Genomic DNA, 25,471 nt, shown 5'->3' with positions numbered 1-25,471 from the left:
TTGGGGTGTCCAGCTGCTCTCAAAACCACAAAGTTTGCAAATGTGGCGGGGGGGGGGGGGGGGGGGAAACCCCAACAACTAACCCTGGTGTAGGGTAGAGCCAGGAGCCAGGGTCTCGGAGTGTCCTGTGAACTGCCGACAGGCAGCAGAGCAAAACACAGGCAGGGTGCTAAAAAAGAGGCACTGTGCTCATTGTGCATCTGCGCTATTTAAAAACTTAGCAACTCCTGCAGCACAGGAGGACAGGGTTTGGCACCTTACTCTGGCTTTTCACTCAAGATTCCAACACCCTCTACGTGCCTGGTGAGCTCCTGTCTCCTCACCAAGCTTCCAGTCACAGGATTCAGGAAAATAAAAGGTTTAGAGAGGCTGCTGGTCTCAAAAGCACCGAGAGGGCTCTAAAGGTTTTGCTCAAGGTGAAGTTTATCCCTTCTTTTGGTGCCAATGTATACTGCCTTGGGCAGACCTTGCTGCCACACAGCTGGAACCAGGGTCAGAGGTAGCACTGGCATGCTCCCATAAATTAGGATCAAAGTACATTTACTACAGAGGACTTGAGAATAAATCTTAGTTTCTGTTGTCAGCTCATGTCAAAGTCAAGCAATGATCGCTTTGTTTGGTTTATTTTCAAAGTACATTTCTGCAAGTTCACGGCAGAAACAAAAAAAAATAGTTAAAAATTAACTTGCCTGAGACATGCTGGCTACAACATCAGGTCACAGCTTCCATGAGGATGTGTGCTGGAGGCAGAGAAAAGCCTGAGCAGGAGCCTATGAGTGACTACGCGGAGAAATCAGTGCTATCAGGCTGGTGGACTTTCACGTTTGCTCTCTTCTCCCAGGCTAAAACCACGCTCAGTAAAAGACAATTTACCAGCAAAGGCGTAAAGCCAATGCTCTGTGCAGAACACACTCTGGAATACAAAGCAAACTCAGCAGAGGAAAGACTCTGCAGCAGTTAAGTGAGGAGAGACGGAGAATTCACCCTGTCCCTGAGGCTGCGCAGCCCCATAAGTCACTGCGAGTCATGGTCCTGCTTCAGCCCAACACTGGAGTGTTCTGAAAACCCACTGGGAATTGTAAAAGTAAGGACTCCAGTTTCGATGTTGTCACCACCACCTCAAGAGGTCTCCAAATAACCACCAGGCAGAAGTTGGCAATATTTTTACTTGTTTTTTTATAAAAAAAACAAAAACACAAAACAACAAACCAAAACTAAAGCAATATCCATCAGTGCCCCCTTTCCTGAGCCATACCACAGCACCTTCACCAAGGAACACCGCAAGCCCAAAGCGTGAACTGACAAGCAACTCGCTTCCATTCCAGCTAGGAAGAATAATGTAAAACTCAGTAAAACAGTGAACCTCTTTGGTATATAACGACAGAATAAGTTATACCACAAAGCTCGAGTATGAACCATTTCCAAAATGGTAACGTTTAAAATAGCGTTAGCTAGCCAAACTTTTTTCCCCGTTTGGAGAATTTCCCTAAAAGCATCTCCTAGTCGCACCGACATCCCAGCTTTCACCTAAAAAAAGCAGGCAAGAATCTCGAGCGCTAAAGCCCTCAGCAAGCCCAGCAGCTGCGGTTCTTTCCCAACCCAAAATCCTGGGATCTCTGCAGGACGGAGGCAGCCTGGCAGGCTAGGAAGCAGCATGATTTGGAAGCAGGAAGAGGGAACAGAGGTGGCGGCAGGGAGGCTCAGGAAAGCGGTGGCTGAAACGGTGACTCCCAAATTCATGGCAGCAGCCGAGGGAGGAAGTAGCGGGCTCACTCCCCTGCCGCGTTTCACGGAGGCACTCGTGATCCAGCGGCATGAGGCGAGCAGAAGAATCTTCCCTGTGAGCGTTAATGCCTGGGAGAGAACCAGTTGGTGCCGCGCCGCCGGCTCTCCGGCAAGCAGAGGGTAGGTGGCCCCTGCACCTGAAGAGCGGAGAGCTGGAGGCCCACTCCTGTGAGCCGCCTGGGCGCCAGCTTGCAGAATCAGGCCTAAAGAGATTAAAGCCACACTGCCTGGCTCGCAAGGTCAAAAAGCTTTAAAATCGAATTATGCCATAGGACCAATCCGCTGACCAGCGCCTTTCCTGCATGGGGGTGGGAGGGCAGACCTGTTCTCTGGAAGAACTGGTTCAGAGGCATTTACTGCAGCTGCTGCAGGCAGGAGGGTTCAATTCTCTTTAGGGTTGCTACAGGCTAAGTGATCTGGAAGATCCCTGAATGTGCAACGAAGGACTTATCTCGAGGAGGACGAGCGAGCTTCTGATCTGCTAGCGACGTGGCAGGCTGCCGAGCTCTGCAGCCCTTCCAGCTCCTCCTGGGCGGCCGGGAAATACCACCGGGCTACTCCCGGTGCCATGCAACATCCCTTGCTGTGCAGTGCCTGGAGCCAGGCATTTGCTCAGCCAGTTCGGTTTTTGCCTGCATTACAGTTCTACTCTGACTCCTCTAATAAAAGGGAGACCCGACGGCACCTTCCTTTTGTACTCCAGGTACTCCTCTCCAAAGAAGTGAATGAGTGTGATCTCCTCCTCCTCAATCCGCTCCCTGAAGAAGCGCCAGGACACCAGCGCGTAGCCCACCATACAGATGGGATTGCAGAGTAACACCTGCGAACAGACACTGGCGGTTAGTGTCCCCTTGCCTCCCAAAGAGACCGAGGCTGCCCCCCGCCCCCACATGCTAATCACCCTTCACTGAGTTTGCCATGAGGTCTGTCTAAATGGTCTCCAAAGAAAATAAAAGATCCCAACACCTTTTGTGGAACTTCATTCCAGGAAGAAATTAGTGCTTATGAAGAAAGCAGCTCGTGAGCAGCTGCCGGCTCCTGCCGCCCCAGCCAAGAGCAGCGCCTTGGCTCTAGAGAGCCCACGCATGGCCGCACTACTCCACGAGCAGTCTTTACCGTCTCTCTCCAGAGAAATGAAACCAAGTGCCAACCACCAGCCAACCACAAGAAGAGCGCGACTGAGGCAGCGCTGAGTTACAGCTCGACCGCAGCTGGCTTCCAGTTTACCTTCTGGCCGGGGCCCTGGGCACTCTTAGAGAGAGTTTTCTTTGCCAGCCTGGCACAGGACTGGTATTTGGCCGGAGCAAGGTTGAGTCTGACCACTTACGGAAGGCGTTTTGCCCACAGGGATGCAAGGAAACTCTGGACACCAGCTTTAGGCTAGCAGCAGATCGCACCCCGAGCCTTCGAGGATGTTCTGGCTCAAACCCCAGCCCCGCCACCCCTGCTTATTCCACGCAGAAAATTAAGGCGATGGGGTCTCTCCCAAGACAGTGTGGGCCTGAGCGCTCGGGGTTCCCTTGCCCCCGACGTGCCGGTGGGAGGCAGGAGGCATCAAAACCCGCGACCGGCCACTGGTACCGCTGATCGCCGGCAGTTTGAGTCCCGTTACAGGTGCGGGGCAGCATTAAGAAGAAAGACCCGGGTTATAACACGGAAGTATCTGAGCGCGTTGTATACGGTACCTGTGTTCCAATACTCCAGTAAAACCATCCCACGTAAGATGGGTGCCGGAACCACCCATACACCCCACTTGTCACCAAAGTATGAGTATCCGATTTCTCATTCTGAACAATATGGTTGAAGTTGGAGCCAGCTGTGAGCATGGCCGCTTTCCTCAGACAATCCCCAAAGATCACCATCAACAACCCTACAGTACTCAGCCAGGTGATCTGCTTCAGCTCTGCAAGTGAATAAGGACGGGTCACAACAGGTTCGCACAGGTCACGCTCGCGGTGCGGGGGGGGTCACAGGGGCTTGGGTCGGCAGGTGGGCTTTTCCCCCCCCGTCTCAAAGCACAACAACATGTAAAACACAGCCAGCGTTCCACGTGCTGCTGTCCCGCCACCAAAACAAATGAAAATAGCGTCCCCTGCCACAAAGTCACCCCCGACACGGAGTCTGGACATCCTCACGGTGAATCGCCCCGAGGGGAACCCAGCACTGAGGCAAAGCCCGGCTTTTTGGTGTAGAGTAAAGCCAATGTAAAGCACAGCCAAGCAGATGCGCTCAGGCCGGACACGGGGAGCTTCACAGCCCGTGCTGCCGTTAAGAAGCAGGGAAGAACACCTCCCCTCTCCCAGAGAAAAGGAAGCACCCCAGGTTGGGCAAACAGTAACAGGTTGTGCCGATTTGATTTTATTCCAGGTCAAAAGAAGACGCCCAGATGTAAGTGAAGCGTCCTTCTTTGTACCACCAAAGTAGCTTGAAAGATGCAGGCAGAAAAGGGCTGAAGACCCGCTACGCGGCAAAGACGGCCTGGCATCCCCCCCGCCCCCCAAGACCGAAACCGGGAGGCTTTGAGGACAGAGAGATTAAGGCCACATCAAAGCCCTCCTTTGCTGCCGCCACGGGTCAGCTAAGCGGGGGTTGCCAGCGTTCTGTTGCCGGGCGGGTGGGCCCCAGGCGAGGGCCCTGCAGCCGGGCAGAGCCAGGGGACAGCAGGCGGGAGGGTGAGCAGCAGGGAGGGACAGGGCGGCCGACCTGGGAAGAGAAGCTTCTCCAGCGTGAATTCCACCCAGGAGGAGAGGGCGGCCAGGTTGTACTCGAAGCTGTGGTTGAGCAGGAAGGAGTCCAGCGAGAGGCTGCGCGGGTTGTTGATGGCTGTCACCAGGTACTCCGAGTAGTGGAAGAGGGAGAGGGAGCACATGTACCTGCGGCGGGAGAGAGGGAGGGAAAGCTTGCCAGGGCCGGGGGCCGCCGCGCCCGCCCGGCCACCCCGGGCCCTTCCCTTACCATCCGAAGTGGCGCCAGGCGGAGCGGCCGGTGCTGAGCAGCAGCCCGCAGCCGAAGGCGAAGCCCAGGAAGCAGGCCCGGATAGCGATCTGCAAGCAGAGGAAGGGCCCGAGGGCGCTGCCGCCGCCGCCGCCGCCGCCACCGCCACCGCCGGGCCCCGCCGCGGCCTTCCCCCCGGGCCCGCGGTCTCCCGATCACCGTCGCCCCCCGCCCACCCCGAGGCCTCCTTCCTCCCCGCCGCCGCCGCCCCCCCGGGGCCTCCCCCCCGCCGCACCGGCCCCGCACCTTGTAGAGCGGCCGCGGGTAGAGCAGCAGCAGCGCCGCGTTAACGCCCGCCACGTGTAGGGCGAGCGCCAGGCGGCCGCGCAGGCCGGGGGCGGCCAGCAGGGCGGAGGGGGAGCCCAGAGCCACCGGCAGCGCCGCTACCGAGGCGCCCAGTAAGAAGGCGGCCAGGCTGGCGCGGGCCTCCCGGCCCAGCCGCCCCCGCCGCGGCCCCGCCGCCGCCGCCGCCGCCGCCATCATGGCGGCGCCCGCCCCGCCCGCGTCGCCAGGGCAACGGCGGCGCCGCTCTCGCGAGAGCTGCGCCCCGCGCAGGCGCAGTACCTCCCCTTGGGCGGCAGCGGCGCCGTGCAGGCGCACTGGCCGCCGCCGGGGACGGCGGGGCGCGCCCGGAGCCCGTTTTTCTTTCGGTTGGTGTTTAATATCGCAAACCGGAGCGCCGAGGGGCGAAGGCGCCGCTCCCGGCCCGGGCTGTAACCTTCGGGCCACCGTCCCCTCACCATCCGCCGGGCTGCGGCCTGCCCGCCCGCCCTCTCCCGCTGTGGGCCCGGCCAGAGCGTCGGGCCTCGGCCCCGGGGCCTTCGCTCTCTGGCCCCTGCCTCACGCCTGAGAGGCCCACAGGGACGTGGTGCACCCCGCGGGGGGGTGGAGGAAACCGGCCTGCGGTGGCCCAGGATGAAGAGCTGCCTGGGGCCCTCGGGGGCCGGTCCCAGGACGGCGAGAGTGGCCGTGGGGGTGGGAGCCACACCGGGCGGCTGCCCAACTGCAGGGGCCGGTCGGGGGTTCCCGTTAGAAGAGGCAGATTTTCTGCAAAACAAGGGCGGGACGCTGCTGTGCCGCTCCGGGGACCCTGGGAGGGGCTGGGGGAAAGAAAGGCAAGGGGCAGGGGAAGCCGCGTGAGTTTTTGGAATAAAGAAAGCTCCTCAGCCGGAATTGCTGCTGCTCGAGACAAAAAAGTAAAAGACAACCCCCTTTTATTTCAGTCAACGACAACAGACTTTATTTATGCCACAGGATTCCTTAAATAACTTAGATGTGCACAGAGAAACTACCTAGAGATGTCAACAAAATGGTCCGAGACATTCAGTACGATACCGGGACGCGTTTCCCGTCGCGAGTATCGCACGTAAGCTTTGGTGTGCAGTTTTAGGACATAACTGGCAAGTTTAACACAGCATCACAAAGACTCGTGGCCTCGCGCATCGCTCGTGCCACCACGCACCTCTGCCCCGCTCCGGCACGGGCGTTCCGCTTACAGGATTCAATGGTGAAAACAGGGCTCCAGAGGCGAATGGCGAGCAACCGGGAAGGCTCCCGGCAGCTTTCGGGGCGTTTAGGCCACCTAAAGCACAAGGTCTACGGGCGCTAAACCGGTCAGCAGTGAAGCAACCACACTGCCGCGGCAGCTCCGGCAGCAGGCTGGGGCGGGCGAAGTTGCAAGGCCCGGCGCGGACCAGACACAACACTAACAGGAACCCGGACGTTCAGCGGGTGAAGGCTGCGAGAGCGCGGGGCGGCGCGGGACGGGATCACTGCTGGGCAGCCTGCTGCATCTGCGCCTGCCGCTTGGCTTTTGTCTGGAGGTACCTGCCCTTCCCTTCCTCGAAGCGCCGCTTCTCATCCTCCGTCTCCGTCTGCCGGCAACAGAAAGAAAGCAAAGCCACCGGTGTTAGCTGCCTCGGGGCAGCATGGCTCTCCCACGCCGCATCTTGCAAGCGTGTGCAGGAGGGAAATGTGCCTCCCCTTACAGGAAAAGTAAAGGAAAACCTGCGCTCCGTGACATACATCTTTTGACAGCTAAGGTACTCCTGCACAGAGCAGGAGGAGACCTGCGCGGGCTAAAATATTAATCAAGAAACAGCCCCTAGTCAGCAGCGCCGTGTCAGCAAAGCCCTGCCGGCATCAGGAGAGCTAAAAATAGGCAGGAGGGCTGGAGCAGGGATGCCATGGAGAGCGGGGATGGGGGACGCAGGGGCCTCCGTCACTGCGAAGGGTCCCCTCCCGCGCGTCTCCGGTGCAGGCAGGAGAGGAAGCTGCAGAGCCTGCATGCAGCCTGTCCTCAACCGCGAGAAAGGAAACCCCCCACCCCCAATGTCTCCACATTGGCAATTTTCAACCAGAAGAAATTTCAGAAAACAACCCTGAAGCCTGCTCTGGAAAGGCTCGTTCAGGCTCATACTTTGCTGCTGAAAAATTCAAGGGAAGAGGATTTGTTGGACAAAAAAGCCAGCTGGGGTCTGTCCCGGGAAGAGCAGGAGAGGGGCTGGCCCGGCTGGCTTGCAGCCCGGCGGGGAGAGCTCTTACCAGCAGCTGTGGGACGGGCAGGGGCTTCCCCTCCTTGCTCAGGGAGACGTAGGTGAAGAAGGCGCTGACGGCACGGTACCGCTCCCGAGGCTCATCCACAAACGGGTCGGCATCCACAAAGACTTCAATTTCCATAGATTTATTGCTTGTGAAGGTCATGCGCCCCGAAATGGTGATGACGCTGCCTGCGAAGTGGAGAGGGGCCGGTTAAGCAGTTGGCCCCCACTTCTGCTCAGAGAAAGGGAGCAAAGGGTACCCAGCATGTTTAATGCGTAAGCCACGTCTTAAGGGGAGCTTCTCAGCACAGGACAAGTCTAACGGGGACTAAATTTCTCTGCCACTGTGTCCCCAGCATGCACCCAGGGGAACCAGGACATGGCACCACAGGACAGCAAAATGCCCGCCCCCACTCCCGGTACCTTTTTTGATCTTCTCGTGGAAGTTGATGGCGTCCACCGAGGCGGTGACGATGTTGGTCTTGCAGTGGCGGGCAGCCACAATCCCAGCAACCTCGTCCATGAGCTTCATGGTGACACCTGGGTGGGGGGAGGCAGAGGGTCCTGTCTCAGGGAGGCCAGTGGGATTTGGGAAAAACCACACGTAAGTCGGCAAGGCCTTTGCGTGACCAAAGCTACGCCGGAGTTGGAGGAGTTGGACCAGAGATTCAATCTTTACTGCAGGAAAGCCCTGGTACCAGCACAAAGATTCCTGTCAAGAGTACTACCAGGGCGACATCCTCACAGACCTGGGCTTAAGATTTAGGCCAGCTCTGGCTCTCCCAAACATCTTTGAGCAAACCTCAGCCTTGCAAGGCAGGATCAGTCCCACAAACCTCCTGCTTGGAAAAAGCTCTGAGCCGCATTGTTGTGGTTTGGTTTTTTTTTTTTTTAAGGATGCAACTAGATGAAGAGCAGCATCCAGTGTCGTCCTGGCCCTCAGCAAACATGCCTCTCCCCGGGCTCACACCGCACCCATGTGTCCGCCCTGCCCTGCCTCCCTGGCAGGCAACAGGCACTGCCAGCCAAGAGGAAATTACTCCAGCAAATTGCAGTCTTTGTACACTAGGTGTTTAGATTTGCAATTTACGAGACGACGACAAAATTGTAGTATTTACAGCTTGAGTATGTCAGGTTTTCAGGGCCTTTTTTTAAGCATAGAAAAAGACAAAGCTTTTATCTCAGCTGAAGCAACACCAAACCTTACAGAGAGCGGGAATAGGCCTGCGTGCCTTCAGAGGTGGAGCCTGCCTCCCAAAAACACCGAGACACACGAGTCGCTCTCAAACCGTGCTTCTGCTCCAGAGAAAAAAACAGCCCAGCCACTGAATGGGGCAGCGCTCGCTCACCTCCATGCACGAAGCCCAGCAGCGTGCAGTCCGACGGTCCCACCAGGTGGATCAGGCTGGACTGGCTATAGCTGACGGTGTGCGGCTCTGGTTAGAGAAAGAGAGCAAAGTGGAGGTCAAAGCTGCTTGGCCAGCACCCGTACGCCACCGTATGCCCCTGTCTTAAGCCATCTGAAAGAAGAAAACGTAGGGCTGGCTTGTGCAAAGCTGAAGTATGTTCCAATCAGCATTTAAATTGGCCCCGAGAAGCCCTGAGAGCAGAGGCTATTCACAACCTGATGTGCTGCCACCTCCTTCTTATGCCTCCCCATTGATTTTATTCCAGCTCAGCTCCTTTCTTCTTTTAAAGCTTTCAAAGAGCCCAAAGGCAAATGGGAGTGAAAGAGCCCAAAGGCAAATGGGAGTGAACTGGATGGATGTGTGGCTGTATGCTTTCCCTCCTCAGGCCACCAGCCGCAGCTGAATCTCCCCAAACCTGCCGCTCAGCGGCGTCTCCAAAGAGCCACACTTTGCTCTTGGCATGAAGACCTCGGCCCCCACACCCCCCCAGCCCTGGCACAGGCCGGTGACCTCTGACTCGCCACTAAATCCAGGCGACAGAAATCACACCCTCCAACTGCCAGCAGAGGAAACCCGTTCTCGGGGTTGGCTGCGTTTTCTGTCTAACGAGAGACGCTAAGGGTGCTTAGCGCAGGAAAAACCAGCCAAGCCCCCGACCGCTCAGCATCACCTCGTTGGGGAGGACACCCGCGTGGCAGCGCCTTTGAAGTCTTACCTTTTGTCTGCCTATCTGTGAGCAGGAAGAACAGAGGGGAAAAAAGCATTTGAGCAACATTCATCCCGCATCATCCCCCCGACGATGTCCACATGCCACCTCTCCACCTCTGCCTGAGGACCATGGCCAGTCCTGGAGGCCACCAGCCACTCGCCCCTTTGGCTCGCTGTCAGCGCCGCCACCGTGTTTCCAGAAGCCAGGGCAACGCTTTCGACAGGAAAGGTATCCCCAGCGCTCCCCTAGGGAGATCGTGACCCCCAGCTCCTCCCCATAGCTCATCCTCCCCTTCAAACACCAGCCGATGAATTTCTTGCTAAAACCTGCCTTCCAGAGAGGGGCTGCAGCTGCAGAGCGTGCAAAACCCTCGCCCAACACTTGCATTTACCCTACGCTAAGCAAAACTAGCTCCCGCTGCCCAGAAGCGCACGAGGGATGCAGGGAGCAGTGGCAGGAACCGTGTTTTGGCAGAGGGCATCCCACCCACCAGCCCCAGCGGGGGATCACAGGTGCCCACCCAGCTCCCCCTCCGCTCCCACACCACGGCTCCAAAATCCCAGCCCTCTCCCCAGCGCAGCGTTTCAGAACGTGTGCTTGCAGCCACAGGTGCCTGGGGACAGCTGGAGCTGCCTCGGGGACCGGTTTGGCCTCCCAGCATCGCCAGGATGCTTCCACAGGCAACGCACCGCCCGTGTTACCTGGGTTGATGACAGGGAAGATCACATCGCCGTTTCTCTGCTTAGTTTCCAGCCTATCCAGCTTTTGCTCCTCATAGCGCTTCTTCCCCTCATCCTCCTGCTCCTTTCTGGCATACTGGAAGGAAAGGCTGGTAAAAACTGGGTTGGCAAAGCCACTGGCACAGGCAGGGGTGCCAACGGGGCTAGGTTAGCGCCATTCTCGCGGAGAGGGCAAGCTCTGCTTTTTGGGGAGCAAAGCGAGCCATCCTACCTGGATGGGGGGAACCTCAAGGACCTTGTTCACGTTCTTCAGGGACAGCGGCACATACCACAGCGTCGCCTTGTTCGTCACCTTCTTTGCCCCTGGAGGGGAGGGGGACAGAGGGTGACTGTGCTGACACCAGCAGCCCTTCACCTGCCACCAGCGCTGCCACAGTCCAGGGCCTGCCACACACCGGCGATGCTGCCGGCAGCAGGCAGCCCCCTGCCCTGCCAGCGGCTGCTGGGCTTTGGCTTAGAGCAGATGTGACAATGCGCTTTTGGGAAGGCGACCCGGCAAGCGCAGCTGGTTGCCACGGTGACGGCAGGAAAAGGGCCTTTCTCAGGCCAAAGGCAGCCATGGGCAGCAAACCAGGCAGGAGGAGCTACCAGCGGGTTTTGCCTTTCTTCGCTAAAAGTGATCAACGGAGCCGTAGTCCCCAGGGAGCCTGCTTGGCTTCCCTTCCCAGCACCACCACCCCTCCCCGCTGCCCCCAGCACTGTCAATAAAAAGGCAAGATCTCCCCTCTGCCCAGTGCTGCTGGCGACGGTGGGCAGAGAATGGGGTCACCGCTGCAAGCTCTCGGCTTACACCACAGTTATTCCCGGAGCTTTGGGAGAGGGCCGCTGGCAGCCACCCACCTGTTAAGATGTTTTCGGACATGACGTTGACCTGGACCTCCACAGAGTGCCGGGAGGTGTAGGTTATCTCGGCGCTGACGTTGGCCACCTCGCCGATGCACACCGGAGAGAGGAAGTCCGTCCGCTCCACCCGCGCCAGCGCGGCCACACAGGGCTCCTGGGGATGGCAGGACAGCGAGGGTAGCGGCTGCAGCCACACCGTGCAAGACTGCAGCCGGCGGCTTCCTGGGGCCAGCCTGTGCCGCGCACAGCTCCGGCACTTCCACCTCTGCCTTATCAGCCAGTGGCTGTGCTTCCTTCCCAGCCTGTAACCGGCAATGGGGCTGCCTCTGACTTGCCCTTCGCGGGAGTTGAACCATGAGTGGTGACATAATAATGGTTCTGCTTGTAAAACACAGTTTCAGCAGGGTGCTTCCGGCTACCGGGCCCATGCCCCGGCAGCAGCAGAGGCACCGGCGGTTTGCGCGCAGGAGCGAGCGCTTCCGGTGTGGTGGGATGACTGGGGAGGCCCCCAGGGATGCCCAGCCATCCCAGGGGACCCCTGCCTCCCAGCAGACCCCTGTGGCACGGCAGGGGGGTCAGAGAGTCACCGAACTGGAGCCCTGCAGGTGCTCCGGTGCCTACTCACCCCAGCTTGGGAGTTGCAGTGGCGGGTGCTGATGATGGCTCCCGCCTCCTCGATCATCTTCAGGATGGTTCCCCCATGGACATTCCCCGCGACATTGGCGTCATCCGGGCGCATGATCCTGCCAGGAGAGGGATACAGGAGCTCGCACCCCCCTGCCATGCCCCCAGCCTGGGTCCCAGTACAGCCACCCAGAGGCACTGCCATCACCCTACCAGATGAGCTGCTGGGCCATCTCACCACGCTGAAGCCAGCAACGTCACTGGCGCTGCCTGTGCGCGGCTTCCTGTGAGCGGTGGCGGAAACCACCTTAAATTACCGCTGGGAGTGGAAGGAGGCATTGCCCCTCTGCCAGGGGCAGCCGGCTGCTCGGTTTGGACTGCATCTCACCACCACCCCACTGCAGCAAACCGAGACCCAGCCAGGCATGTGCCACCCCTCGACCCGGCTTCCTGGCAGCAGCAGTGGTGGCTTTTGCCGGAGCGGCAAATAATCAACCGGAGGAGGGAAGGCGAGGCACGGTGGCGATGGGGCAATGGCTGTGTGCCAGCCTGAAGAGGAGCTGTGCTTCGGCAAGGCGGCCATGCCAAGGAGCGGCAGCGGGCAAACGCAGGAAAACCGAGGTGCGCCCTGCCCGCCCTGCCAGCTCACACCCACTGGGGAAGGGCACCGGTTACGGCGTGCCGTCACCCTGGTGCAGGCTGCGTCACCGGCGCGGGCAGCGCTGCCGGTGCAAGCGGCGTGACCGGTGCAGGCGGAGTGCCTGAGTGCAGGCGGCGTGGCCGGCGCCGGCAGCAGTGCGGGTAGCACCGCCGGTAGCATCCCGGTTGCAGGCCGGCCCCGGCCCCGGAGCCCGCCCGCGGTCCCCCGGCCCGCCTGCCCTCCCCTGCCCGGCCCTCCCCTGGATCCCCGGCAGCGGGCAGCGCGGCGAGGCCGTACCTGGACACCTGGATGGCGGCCGGCCCCGGGCCCGCGGCCCCCCGCTCCGACATGGCGGCACCGGCGCCCCGCCCGTCAACGGCGCTGCGGCACCACCACGCCTCGCCACGCCACGCCCCCTCCGGGGGACCCGCCCACCGCCCGCGCGCCGGCCCATTGGCGGGCAGCGCTACGCCACGCCCCCGCGCCGGCACTGGGGGCGGGGCCGGCGCTCTGCCGGCTGGCGCCGCGCGGGGGCGCAGCGGGGAGCTAGGGGGGGCGCGGGGGGCGGAGCTCCGAGGCCTGGGGGGCGGAGCTCCGGGGCCCGGGGGGCGGAGCTCCGGTCCCGCCCGGGGAGCTGTGTGCTCCCCACCGGGACGGGGGGCTCCTCCGCCTCCCCGCGCTCGCCCGCCTGCCCCGGGGTGAGCCCTGCCTGCGCGGCGGCTGACGGAGGTCACGGTCTTCGGGCCGGCACGGGCAGCTGCCGGCACCTGCCGGCGGGCAGCCTCCCTGCCTCCCTCCTTCCCCGGCGCTGGAGGCTCTCTCCGGTTGGGAAAGAGCTCGGCGGGGCGCCCAGGGGTCCCAGGGCGGGGGGAGGCGGCGGGCCCGAGCAGGCAGTGGCGGATCGCTGCCGAGCGCAGGATGGGGAAGGGATGGAGGGGGCGCGGGCCAGGGGCGGGGGCGGGGAGGGCGGCGGCACTCGCGTCCTTGCCCGGGGGTCCCGGGGCCGTGGGGCGGCCCGGGGGTGCCGGAGCTCTCACCTTGCGCAGCTCGGCGGTGGCAGGAGGGGGCCGGGGGGGGGCTGCGGCGCGGCGCCCGCCGGGGTCGTGGTGCTCCGGTACCGGTACCGGTACCGCCGCCGCCTTTACCGTCCGCCGGCGGGGCAGGGCGGGCGGGGCGGCCGCGCCTCTGTCCGCTGTGCTGAAGGCGCGACGCCGGCGCTGTCCGCGGTGCTGACGGCGGGGGTGACCCAGCCTGACCGCGCCCGCGGTAACCGCCGCCGCCCGCGCTGCCCACGGGTCCCGCCGTCGGTTTCCGCGGTGCCGCCCGACGCCCTCACTGTACGTCCCGCCAAACCCCCCGCCCCGCGGCGGAAGGAGACAGGGCAGCCCGGCAGGGCTCCCCCCCCCCCCGCTCCTGCCTGCGCTGCCGGGACTGGCAGGCGCACGTCGGGGCTGCCGGAGGAGCCCATCATCGCCGCGCCTCCCGCGTTGGCGGGCGGAGGGCGGGGGGAGGACGGGACACCCGTGGGGCGGGGGGCCGGGGGGCGGGCAGCGGCTCCCCATGCCCCCGGACGGCAGCGCCGGCCGCCGGGCACGGTGCGCTCCTGGGGTCCCCCGGTCCCGGCCGCAGGGAGCGGCAAAGGCGGGCTGCCCCGGCAGGGACCGGGGGGAGAGCGACGCCGGCGGCCCGGGCAGCGGGCAGCGGGCAGCGGGCAGCCGCCGCGCCGTCGGGCGGGGCGGGCGGAGGGGCGGCCCCGGGGGAGGAGGAGGAGGAGCCGACGGGGCCGGGGGGCGGCGGGGCGGGAGCGCCGCGCAGTGCCAAGCGGCGGCCGGGGCCGCCGCCGGGGCCGGGGCCAGGGCCGGGGCCGGGGCCGGGGCCGGGATGGCGCTGGAGCGGGCGCTGCTGGCGGCGCGGCAGGGCGACGTGGAGGCGCTGCGGGGGCTGCGGGCGGCCGGGCTGCTGCGGCCGGGGCTGCGGGACGCCCTGGGCGCCTCCCCCGCGCACCACGCCGCCCGCGCCGGCCGCCTCGCCTGCCTCCGGTACCTGGCGGCCGAGGCCGCGCTCCGCGGGGACGCGCGGGCTCGCAACGGGGCCACTCCGGCCCACGACGCCGCCGCCACCGGCAACCTCGCCTGTCTCCAGTGGCTGCTCACGCAGGGGGGCTGCGGCGTGCAGGTGCGAGCGGGGGCGCGGGGGGTCGAGGGGTGGGGGGGGGGGCGCGGCGGGTGTCACGGGCAACCGGGGAGGCCTTCCCCAGGGAGACGGTCGCGGGTGGGCTTTCCAGCTCCGCCGGCGCGGACACAGCCGGCCGGGGAGGGTGGCGGCCGGGGCGTGGGGGGCCGGCGTCGCGGCGGGGCTGAGCCCCGAAGGGGTCACGGACCCTCCGGGGCCGCCGGCCCCTCCCGGCGTTACACAACGGCAGGGCCGGGGCGGTAAGCGGCTTGCCCCGGGGCCGGCCGGGAGCTGACGACATGTGACGGGCCGGAGGGAGAGGAGGGCGGCGGCGGGGATTAGGAGGCAAGGACGGGGCCGGTCCGCTTCGGCGGCCTCCTGGCCGGGGGCCAGCTCCGCCCGCGCCCCGGCCGGGGCTCCGCGGGCAGGGGCTGCCCCGCCGCCGGCGGGACAAGTTGGGGGGGGGGGCTTTGCGGAGCGCTGGCCGGGAGCGGCTGCAGGCCCCGCTGGAGGGCAGAGGTGCTCCTCTCACGGCCCCTCCGACGGCCCCGCTCCCTGCAGGCGGGATCTCCGCCCCAGGCAATGACCCCCCAACCGGGCCGGGGCCGGCTCTCGGCCGGGGGCTGCCCCGCGACGCCCCCCGGCCCCGCAGGCCGCCTTACCGTGGGAGGGGGGCTGGCGTCCCCGGTGCTGACGGCCGCCCCGCTTCCTCCCGCAGGACACAGACAACTCCGGTGCCACCATCCTGCATCTGGCAGCCCGCTTCGGTCACCACGAGGTGATCGAATGGCTCCTGCGCTTCGGGGGCAGCGACCCCACGGCGGCCACCGCCACGGGAGCGCTGCCCGTCCACTACGCCGCGGCCAAAGGGGATTTCCCTTCCCTGCGACTCCTCCTGGGACACTGCCCCAGGTAACGGCCCCGCTGCCGGCCGGCGGGACCGGCTCCGCGCCCCCACCCCACACACGCACAACACACACACACACAGTCCCGGCCCCGGCAGGAGCGGGGCTGGCGGGGTCCCCGCAGCCGCCCTCGTCCCCGGCTCCTGACGGCCCGGGGAGCGAGGGCGAGCGCCGGCAGAACTCCCGCCGCCGGGCCGGTTGGCGGGGCGCCTGGAGCGGGCCGATAACACAGACGCCTTTGTCCGCCCGCCCTTACGTAAAAAGGCTCGGCCCGCCCGCCCCGGAGAGCCCGCGCCCCTCCCGGGGCCGCCGCGGCAGCCACCGCACTCCGCACCCCCCCACACCACCAGCGGCACCGGTCCCGGTCCCGGTCCCCGGCAGCCGTGGGGCTGCACGGACGATTCCGCAGCCCCTGCCTCGGTTGCGGCTGGAAACCGGCCCCGGCCTCTTATGTCCCTGCCCCTGGTGTGCCGGTTCAGCCCCCCGTTACTCTTCCCCACGGCGGCCCGGCCCCGCCGCGGCTCCCGTTCGGTGCCCGCGGTGGCGGCCCCGGTGCGGCGCTGGCGGCGGCCATCCCGCGTTGGCTTTCACGCTTCTTGCTGGGGTTGCTCTGCTCCCGTCACCGCCTTCCCCCTGAATTATTTAGGACTGGCCCCGCTCCCAGCCCCGCGCCCGGCCGGAGGCTCCGTTACAGCCACGAAATCCAATCCCCGGGTGCTGCTGCGGGGTGCTGGCTCTCCCGGCCCACCTTCGCCCCGGCAGCCGGTGGCTCGGCGTGGGGTCATGGCCATCTGGCAAAGCAGTTTACCGGCACTCACCCAAGTGGCCTAACCCCTTTACAATTACTGGGAAACAGCAATCGGGGGCTGAACGCCTGTCCGGCCCCCCATGCCTCAGACCGGCCTCCCACCGCCCAGGCTCCTGCTCGGGGAGCGTCCAGCGGCATGCCGGCCCGGCACTGCGGCATGGCACGGTGGGAAGGCTGCACAGGCCATGGCTCGTCTCACGGTTACAGGGATCAATTATTAAGGGCCCGTGATCGTTGCGATAACAGAGCGGAGTATTTATTGCTCTTCCTTTTTGAAATATTCAACAGGGTTTTTTATGGAGCGCTTCATAAGGCAGCTTCCCGCGCAGCGGGGATGTGGGATGCACAATTCAGGATGAGGGATGCGGTGGCGCCAAGGCCCACCGGAGGCAGCGGGGGGATGCCCATGCCCAGCAGTGGGGCCGGCAGGGGCAGCAGGGCCGGGCAGCGCCATGGTGCAGGTCGGCCTTTCCCTGCCGGCTCCCCTGCAGCCGGTGCTGCCTAAGCCGCTTATTTAAAAATACTGCTAAATTGCAGTGTCCAAAAACAGCCGGAGGAAGGAGCTTAGCCTAAGCAGGCTGATTAACTTAGCGACCTCCCGCCTCAGTGGCCGCCGCTGCGTTGGGACCCAGTGGGGAGCCGTGGGGTGGACGGCTCCCAGCCCACGCTGCCCACGCTGCCCACGCTGCCTGGCCGTGGCGCTGCCTTGCTTGCCCCCCACCAGCGTGTCCCATGTGTCCCCCATGTCCCTGCAACCCACGTGTCCCCTGTGCCCACCCATCCCGGTGCGCTGCCGGCAGCAGTGGCAGCGGGTGATGAGCGCTGTGCCCCGCTTGCAGCACGCTGAGTGCCCAGACCAAGACAGGGGCCACCCCGCTGTACCTCGCCTGCCAGGAGGGCCACCTGGAGATCATCCAGTACCTGGTGCAGGACTGCGGGGCCGACCCCCACGCGCGTGCCCATGACGGCATGACCCCGCTGCACGCCGCCGCCCAGATGGGCCACAACACCGTCATCGTCTGGCTGGTAAGCGCTGGCCGGGCACGGCGTGGCAGTGTGGTGGCACGGTGTGGGGCTGGCAGTGCCAGCACTCAGCCCGCCTGCCCACGCAGATGAGCTTCACGACGGTGAGCCTGTCGGAGCGGGATGCTGAGGGGGCCACGGCCATGCACTTCGCCGCCAGCCGCGGCCACGCCAAGGTGCTGAGCTGGCTGCTGCTGCACGGTGGGGAGATCACTGCCGATGCCTGGGGCGGCACGCCGCTGCACGATGCTGCTGAGAATGGCGAGCTGGAGGTGGGGGCCGGCGGCCAGTGGGGGCCGGGTGGAGGCGGGGGGCCACCCTCCGGCCCTGCCACGCGCCCCCTTTCTCTCCAGTGCTGCCAGATCCTGGTGGTGAATGGCGCCGACCTCAGCGTCCGTGACCAGGACGGCTACACGGCGGCCGACCTCGCCGACTACAACGGCCACGGCCACTGCGCCCAGTACCTGCGCACCGTGGAGAACATGGTACAGCGGCGTCCCGTGGCCGAGTGCGCGGGGAGCACGCGGGGCCCTGTCACTCCCGCCCGGCCGCCTGACCGCCCGGCTGTGCCAGCAGAGCGTGGAGCACCGCGTGCTGTCGCGAGACCCCTCGGCGGACGGGGAGTGCCGGCAGCCCGACTCGGGCATGTCGTCGCCCAACACCACGGTGTCGGCACCCCAGGCGCGCTTCGAGGTGGGCTCCCCCGCCAGCACCCTCTCCAACTACGACTCCTGCCACTCCAGCCAGTCCAGCACCGGGGAGAAGAGGGGCGGCCCCCCGGGGGCCCCCACCGCCCGTGAGTGTGGGGCCGGGAGGCGCAGGGTGGGGGGCACGGGGCCAGCCCCCCCTGACCCCCTGCCCTGCACAGGGGTGCCCGAGCCGGCGCTCGTGGACATGCAGGCGTACATGGACATGCTGGACCCTGAGACGCGGCCGCGGGGCCGGGGACCGGCAGGCGAGGGCCCCCCCCTGCCACCGCCCCCCGCCTTCCCCCCGCCGCCGCCCCCGCCCCCCACCGCCCGGCCGCCCCCGCCGCCCCCTGGCTACCCCGCACCCGCGCCCCCCGCCGCCCCCCACACTGCCGACATCTACGTGCGGGCCAAGAACAACCTGCGGCACGTGGAGAGCCAGGCGCTGCGCCGAGAGGTACGGCCCCATGCGCCATGTCCCATGCCCTGTGCGCAGCTGCTCCTGGCCACGCAGCTCAGGGGACGTGCCACCGGGGGTGGGGGGACATGCCACCGGGCACCGATCCCCCATGGGGAGCTGTTAGCTCTTGACGGCACTGGGAGGGGACGCCCCTGGTTTGAGGCCACGTGCCCGCGATGCTGGCATGCACCGGGGGACTGGGGTGCAACCGGCAGCAAGGCTGCAGCGAGCCAGGGCTGGCGATGCGCCGGTGCCTCCGCGGCACTTGGCAGCCCTGCTCCACCGCTGCACCGGCTGGGGCACCTGGTGGCACCGTGCAGGCCGGCGCGTGGCCGGCCAGCGCAGCCGCACCCACGTGGCCCTGGCAATGCCACCGGCACCACACCGAGCTGTGCGTGGGCGACTGCGCAGGCTGTAACCCGAGCGGCCAGCTCCGGTGTCGCCCGCGCCGCAGGTGTCGGGTGGCACAGCCGGTGCTGCCAGGAGCGGAGAGGGCTCAGCCGGGCGTGCACAGGTAAGAGGGGTGCAGGCCCCCGGGGGGGCGCAGGGATGCGGTGGGCTCGGGGCCATCCCGACCCCCTACCCTGGCTCTCGCCACCCCACCGGGGACGGGAGCCCAGTGCACAGCCATAGCTGGGGCGCTGGCAGAGGCCAGCACTGCCGGGGTCAGAGGCATATGGGATGGGGGGGTCTCGGCGGAGCAGTGTTCCAGGCCCACGTGGGCCTCGGGACCCCGTTGCGCTCACTGTGCAAGGCCCTGGCTTGTTAGCGCTTACCGGGGCAACGAGCAGCCCTGCCTGGGGCTACAGAGCCAGGCCGCCCTGGGGAGGTGCAGGCGCGTGCCAGCCCCGTACCAGAGCGGCGCAGGCGCCCCATGCAGCGGGGCTGAGTGGCACGGACCCTCACGCCGGACCGGGGCTGGGGCCGCTGGAGCGGGAGCCAGGCTTGGCACGGCGCCCATGGCAGCCAGAGCAGGAAGCGCCGAGCTGGCGCTTGTTGACTTAGCTGGGGCTGGCAGCGGCGGCGAGCTCCCAGGCTTGCCGTGCAAATGCCACGGGCGGCAGTGGTGCACGGGGAAATGCAAATAGCGGGGGCCCCGGCACAGGGAGCAGGGCCGTGCCGCTGCGGCCCCCCCAGACCTGGGGAGCAGGCATGGCCCCCTGCAGCGCCGGCGCTCGGCAGCACGACCTGCAAAGCCTCTGCGGTATGTGCCGGGGTGAGCCGAGGCTGCGCTGCCTGAGAGCCCCCTTCAGAGGGAGGTTTGGAACCGGGCCCTGGCCCCATGGGGGATAAGCTCCCGGTAATCCGCGCGGCCAGGGCTCGGCACTCCTGTTCCCAGGGGGTTATCCCGGGGGAGGCTCGGCCAGGCTCCTGGGCACAGGCTATGGGGTCACAGTGCCAGGCGCTGACGGCGCATGCCGCCACCCTGGCATGCAGCCCCTGGCGCAGCCTCGTGCCGAGTGGACCCCCGGGCCACGCACCTGCCGTCCCCCCAGCCGGGCATCTGCCCCACGGCCACGGCTGGCACGGCCCCGCTCCGCCACGGCTCTGCCCCACAGCCACCCGGGTTGCAGCCAGGCATGGCTGCACTGAGCTGCGCTCCCCGTTGCAGCTGGCGTCGCGCGAGAGCAGCCCTGAGGGCCTGCGCAGGGCCGACTCCACCAGGCGGTCGAGGAATTTCGGCAAGCAGCCGAGCACCGGTGACTACTACAAGCACCTGGGCCACGGTGCGGCCGAGCAGCCCGGCCCCCGGCGAATGGCGCACAGCGAGGAGGTGAGCCCTCCGCCCCACACCGCAAGCCTGCACGTGGCTCGGTGGTGGCGGCGCCAGTCGACGCCGGCACCGGGCAACGCCTACCCGCACTCTCTTTCAGGCATCACCCATCTCAGCGGACACCATGCGCAACGGGGAGAGCAAGCCCAGCGCCGAGCTGCCACCCCCGCCGCCACCCCCGCCGCTGCCTGATGCTGCCTGCCCACCGCCTCCACCACCACCCCCGCTGGCTGAGACCCCCGCTGGCCCCCGCCGCTCCTCGTCCTCCACGGGAAGTAAGTGGCGGGGTGCCGGGTGGGCATGGGGCACGATCCCGGGCACTGTCCTGTCGGCTGCACCGCGGCGCCGGCCGCCCCGGCACATCTCCTCCTGTGGCACTCCGGTCGCATGGCTCCTGACGGCCTCTCTGTCCTTCTCTCCTCCGGTGTCGGCGCGGGGGCCCCCACGCCTGCCCGCCCCTGCCTGCTCTCACTGCTGGCCGCTTCTCTTCTCTCTTGTCTCGCGGTGGCCAAATCCTTCCTCTGCCGTGCGCCCCGCGCCACCTCTCTGCTTCTCTCCCTAGGAGGAAAGGCGCTCAGGCAGATGAAGAGTAAGTACCGCGGCCCCGCGCTCCTCCCTGCTCGGGGGGTGCCCCGGCGCTGGGCACAGCTGGAGGGGCCCGACCTGGCACCGTCCCGCGCTAGAGCCACGGGGCGTCGACGGCTGGCTGGGGCTGGCAACTGCTCGCAGCCTTCCCGCCCGCCGCGTCGCCGGGCCGGCGTGCCACGCGGGCCCCCCAAGCGCCGGCGCGGGGCTGTCGAAGCCGCCGGGCAGGGCTGGCCAGGCTGGGCAGGCGGCCGGGGGCCCCACGCCCCCCACGGCCCTCGCGGCCCCGCAGCCGGCCCCACGCACAGAGGGCCTTTGTTTGCGCTCAGCCGGCCGGCGTGACCCCGCCACGTGAGCGCACCGGCCGCTCCCCCACCGCTGATTGCAGCCGGCGGGCTTGGCCGCTGCTCGGCGCCCGCTTTATTAGCGCCAGCTCCCAGGGCTAGGGGGTCTCAGCCGGCGCTGGATGGCAGTGCGTGCGCCCCGCTGGGCCCTCAGCACCCGCAGCCGTCTGGCCCCGGCACGGCACGGCCGAGCGGGGCGAGCTGCGGGTGCCGGCGACGGGGAGGGGGCTCTGCCTTGGCACGGCACCATGGGCCGTTAGGGACCCGCGCATGGCTGGCACGGACGGTGGGTGCTTGCGAGGTGGGCGGCGTGAGCAGCGGCGTGGGCATCCTCGGGGGCACTGCCGTGGTCCGGTGCCAGTGCTGTGCAGCTCTTGGGGCTCAGGGCTGGCAGCAGGGCTGGCGCAGGCTGTCAGTGCGTCGTTGCCAGGGCTGCAGGGGAGTGTAGGGGTTCCCAGGGCCCCCGGCAAGGCGGCACGGGGCCGTCTTGCCGTGCCGGGGCTGCCGCCAGCTGCGGACCCATCCCTCCACAGTCATGTTGCTGCTGCCGCAGCACAGTGCGGCGCGGTGGGGGACACTCAGGGCTGGGGCCCCAGGAGCTGGGTGCTGGGGTGCTGCTCCAGCAGGTCTCACAGACCCTGGGGGCTGGGTGCCAGGCTGCTGAGTCCTGGGGTGTTGCTCCAGTGGGGTCCTGGGCACCCAGGGAGTTGGGTGCTGTTCCTGTGGACCTGGTGAGCTGGGTGCCAGGGCGCTGGTCCTGCAGGGTCCCGTGGAGCTGGGGGGGGGGGCTGGATGCTGGGATGCTGCTCCAATGGGCATCCCAGGGGCTCCCTGGTGTGGGGGGCAGTCAGCCGGCCACCTCCATGCCCCACAAGCTGGAGGAGGAGCTGGAGGGGCAGGGGGCTGCCAGCAGCGGGGTCCTTACTGCCCCCCCTGCCTCCCCCCAGGCACCAAGTCCTTCAACATGATGTCCCCCACCGGTGACAACTCAGAGCTGCTGGCTGAGATCAAGGCTGGGAAGAGCCTCAAGCCAACACCGCAGAGCAAAGGCTTCACCACCGTCTTCTCCGGCAGTGGCCAGGCAGGGGCCAACGTAGGTGGCTGGGGGGGGGGCACGGGAGCCGGTGGCACGGCGTGGCGCAGAACGGCAGGTGCCCACTGCCCTCCCTCCGTCCTTTTTCTGCAGGCAGAGTCGCCAGCATCCTCCCCGTCACCCACCAGGACGCCCACCCCGCCAGCCACCCCTGAGGCTGCCGGGCCACCACGCTGCCTGGCAGGGGGCTCGCCGGAGCTGGTGCTGAACGGGAGCTCGCCGGTGCTGGCGGCAGGTGCTGGGGCGCCGGTGGAGGCGGAGGTGCTGGTGCCGAGCCACGATGAGCAGGGCCGGCCCATCCCGGAGTGGAAGCGGCAGGTGATGGTGCGCAAGCTGCAGCTCCGCATGCAGGAGGAAGAGGAGCAGCGGCGCAAGGTAGGGGGGTCTCGCGGGCCGCGGCGGCGAACGCAGCGCGGGCACGGCCCAGCGGCCCAGGACCTGGCGAGACGGCATGTGCGGCATCGCCTCCGGCTCCCGGCCGTGCCGGGGGACCACCCCACCAGCATGCAGGGGCATCGCACCCCGGGGGTGCTGCGCACGGCGGCAGCACGCGGTGCGCGCGGCGTGGCCTCAAGAGCCCCTCTGCCCTCTTTCCCGCCGCAGCCCGGGAGCCACTCGCAGCCCCTGTGCCGGCAGGGGCCACCCGCCCGTGGGGGCACGCCGGAACCCGCCGGGCAGCCAATGCGGGAGGAGGACGTGCGGCACCTGGAGAGGCAGTTGGGGAGCCTGCGGGTGATGCACGAGGCGCAGCCGGTGCGGCCGCTGCTGGGGCGGCCGGAGGAGGAGCTGCCGCTGTTCCCACCGCTGCCCGCCACCCCAGCGCCCCGGCGCTTCGCCCTCGCCGGCGAGGACTGGCCCACCCGCGGCAGCTGGTCCCCCACACTGCCGAGGAACGCGGCTGCGCCGCCAGCCACCCTAGGAGGCCGGGAGGACCCCGGGGCAGGGGGGGCGGTGGGTGGCCCTGGCACCCAGCACGACGCTCGGCGCGAGATCCTGGGCTGCGGCGTCTCCGTCCGCAGCCTCAAGGCCAACTATGAGGGGCCGGGAGGGGCCCCCGTGGCCCTCCCCAGGGTCACCAAGCGCAAGCGGGCGCAGCCCCCCGGCAGCACCCGCCGGCCCGTCCTGGAGGAGGAGTATGGGGACGGGGCACCGCAGCGGAGCCGGACGGCACCATCAGAGCCAAGCAGCCCGCGGGAGTGCGCCGAGGCGCACAAGGAGCGTGCCGTCTTCCTCTTCCTGGAGCACTGGAAGAAGCGGGCGCTGGCAGCAGTGCCCGGGGAGGAGCGGCTGTGGCGGCCAGGGAGGCGGCGGCCAGCGGCAGGGCGGCTGCTGGCCCGCTGGAGGAGCATTGCCCGCCGGGTGCCAGGGCGCCAGATCCGGCGACTGAGCCGTACTGCGGTGCTGTACTGGCCCCAGCACTTCCTGCCCCACGTCGGTGGCTCGCCTGTGCCCCACGACAGCCTCCCGCTCGACCTCTTCATGCTGGGCTACTTCCAGCTGCTGGAGATGCCGCTCAGCCCCGAGGAGCGGCGCTTCCGCCACCTCCTCTGCTACGAGATGTTCGACCGCCTGGGCGGCCACAGCTGGCGCCACGTCCGCCGCTTCCACCGTGCTGTGCTGGAGCGGGTCGAGGCGGGCCACCGCCACTGGCTCGATGGCTTTGAGGACCTCGTGCAGGAGTTTTTTGGGGACGGCCCCACCGCGGTGGCGGAGAGCCCACTGGAGCCACCCCCTCCGGCCCCGGGAGGGGATGGGGCGGCAGTGCTGGTGCCGGAGCTGGGCGAGTTCAGCGAGGAGGACATCTGCCGCTTCATCGACCGCAGCTTCTCCTTCTGGAAGGAGAAGGAGGCAGAGATGTCTGACACCTGAGCCCGGCAGCATGTTGCGGGCTGTGCCGGCGGTGTGGTGCGGGGCTGGCCGGGTGCAGGGACCAGGGGGGCAGCTAGACCCGGCACCCAGGTGTGCTCAGCTGCCTCAGGGGTGCCGGCAGTGCTGCGGCTCAGCTCGGCGGAGGGCTCGGTGTCGGTTCGCGCGGCCCTGGGGCCGAGGTTGTGGTGTGCTGCTTGCTGTGGCTGTGTGTTGTGCGGGGTGTGCAGCACCGGGGCTGCGCTCCCCTCTGGCGTGGCGTTTGCAGTGCCGGGGCGGCGTGGGCCCCCGCGTGTCAGTGCAATAAAGCTGTGGTGTGCTGCGAAGGGCTGGCCACGCCGCGCACTCCTTCCTCCTCCCCGTGCCAGCAGAAGGCGGGTGGCGAGGGGCAACGCCATCGAGCCACGTGCTGGCGAGCCCCCACCGGTGCCATGCCGGGAGCACGGCTCGGCCCGGCCACCAGTGGGATGCGGTGCCACGTGCCGCGGCCACACCGCTGCCCCGCGGTGCCAGCAGCGAGGGTGGGCTCCCAGCAGTGCCGGTAACGCGGCTGTCTGTTGCAGGAGAAGGAGGAGGAAGCGCGCCTGGCCAGTATGCCAGCCTGGAGGAGGGACATCCTGCGCAAAAAGCTGGAGGAGGAGAGGTGAGCCGGGGCCGGGGGATGCCAGGCCAGCCGGCCGTCCCCACGGCTTCGCTAACCCCGCTCTTCCCTTTGCCTTCACAGGGAGCAGAAACGGTGAGTGCCGTAAGCCCCTTCCTTGGGTGGGCGGGCGGGTGGGCACAGCGGCTCCGGCGGCTCTGGTGACCGCGGTGCCCCGTGCCCTCCACTGCCGAGCAGGAAAGAGCAGGAGAAGCTGAAGCGGGAGGAAGAAGAGAAAGAGAAGGAGCAGTCGGAAAAGCTAAGGACTCTCGGGTACGATGAGACAAAGCTGGCGCCCTGGCAGCGGCAGATCATCCTCAAGAAGGGGGACATAGCCAAGCACTAGCTGCGCCGCGCCCTGGCTCTTCGCGGCGGGAGGAGGCCGGCAGGTCCCGCCATGGACTGGGACGCGCCTCAGCACCCTCCTCCCGCCGCGGACGGCCGCGTAGCCTGTCCCAGAGGAGCCCCCACCACTGCCCCAGGCACCCATAGCCCCCATCCCGCTGCCGCCAGCCCGCCGCCACCCCGTGCTGCCCTTCGCAAAACGAGCTGCCGCGGCGTGGGGCACCCGGCTCCTTGCGTGCCACCCGGCTCGACCGCTGCGGCTGGGCTCGCCGTGCCAGCTGGCTCCCCGTGCTCCCCACTGGCACCGCTTGCCGTTGTGGCTGCAGCGCGCTCGCCTCCACTCCTGCCCCTCCCGTGTCCGGAGCAGCTCGAGGCTGGCTCCCGGCTCCCCCGCGCCCCGGACCGCCTGCCTTTCCAGCAATTAAAACAATAAACCCCGCCAGCAGTGCCCCGCGCCTTCCTGGGGCTGCCCACACCACCCCC

At 66.9% G+C, this 25,471-nt stretch overlaps 3 protein-coding genes across 6 annotated transcripts; 1 reads left to right on the top strand and 2 right to left on the bottom strand.

The window, feature by feature from the left end:
- Nucleotides 1-1,148: 1,148 nt before the first annotated feature.
- Nucleotides 1,149-5,296, bottom strand: ICMT (isoprenylcysteine carboxyl methyltransferase). The gene is made up of 5 exons (XM_049803866.1): nt 5,026-5,296; nt 4,741-4,829; nt 4,489-4,658; nt 3,471-3,688; nt 1,149-2,605 (listed from the first exon to the last, which is right to left on the bottom strand). Exons 1-5 carry the CDS (start codon nt 5,260-5,262, stop codon nt 2,423-2,425), a joined length of 897 nt encoding a protein of 298 aa, XP_049659823.1. The 5' UTR covers nt 5,263-5,296; the 3' UTR covers nt 1,149-2,422.
- A 695-nt stretch (nt 5,297-5,991) lies between these two features.
- Nucleotides 5,992-12,694, bottom strand: ACOT7 (acyl-CoA thioesterase 7). 2 transcript variants are annotated; one of them, XM_049803842.1, is made up of 10 exons: nt 12,582-12,694; nt 11,646-11,763; nt 11,018-11,174; nt 10,389-10,480; nt 10,139-10,253; nt 9,444-9,458; nt 8,669-8,755; nt 7,743-7,859; nt 7,324-7,508; nt 5,992-6,653 (listed from the first exon to the last, which is right to left on the bottom strand). In XM_049803842.1, exons 1-10 carry the CDS (start codon nt 12,632-12,634, stop codon nt 6,549-6,551), a joined length of 1,044 nt encoding a protein of 347 aa, XP_049659799.1. In that variant the 5' UTR covers nt 12,635-12,694; the 3' UTR covers nt 5,992-6,548. The 2 variants fall into 2 exon arrangements, with proteins under 2 accessions (XP_049659799.1, XP_049659810.1); XM_049803853.1 differs by lacking the exon at nt 9,444-9,458.
- Nucleotides 12,695-14,136: 1,442 nt separating this feature from the next.
- Nucleotides 14,137-25,024, top strand: ESPN (espin). Of its 3 annotated transcripts, XM_049808676.1 has the most exons (15): nt 14,137-14,459; nt 15,175-15,368; nt 17,009-17,195; nt 17,282-17,464; nt 17,546-17,677; nt 17,769-17,988; nt 18,061-18,338; nt 19,954-20,115; nt 20,216-20,390; nt 20,678-20,704; nt 21,992-22,137; nt 22,231-22,512; nt 24,567-24,646; nt 24,728-24,739; nt 24,842-25,024. In XM_049808676.1, exons 1-15 carry the CDS (start codon nt 14,166-14,168, stop codon nt 24,987-24,989), a joined length of 2,520 nt encoding a protein of 839 aa, XP_049664633.1. In that variant the 5' UTR covers nt 14,137-14,165; the 3' UTR covers nt 24,990-25,024. The 3 variants fall into 3 exon arrangements, with proteins under 3 accessions (XP_049664633.1, XP_049664652.1, XP_049664643.1); XM_049808695.1 differs by lacking the exon at nt 18,061-18,338 and having other exon boundaries at nt 17,769-17,885; XM_049808686.1 differs by lacking the exon at nt 20,678-20,704.
- The last annotated feature ends 447 nt before the right edge of the window (nt 25,025-25,471 follow it).

The sequence above is a fragment of the Accipiter gentilis genome, chromosome 1 (genome assembly GCF_929443795.1).
Source record: "Accipiter gentilis chromosome 1, bAccGen1.1, whole genome shotgun sequence".
Taxonomy (NCBI): domain Eukaryota; kingdom Metazoa; phylum Chordata; class Aves; order Accipitriformes; family Accipitridae; genus Astur; species Astur gentilis.
The sequence above is the reverse complement of the archived record's forward strand: the minus strand, read 5'-3'. Positions and strand labels throughout refer to the sequence as shown.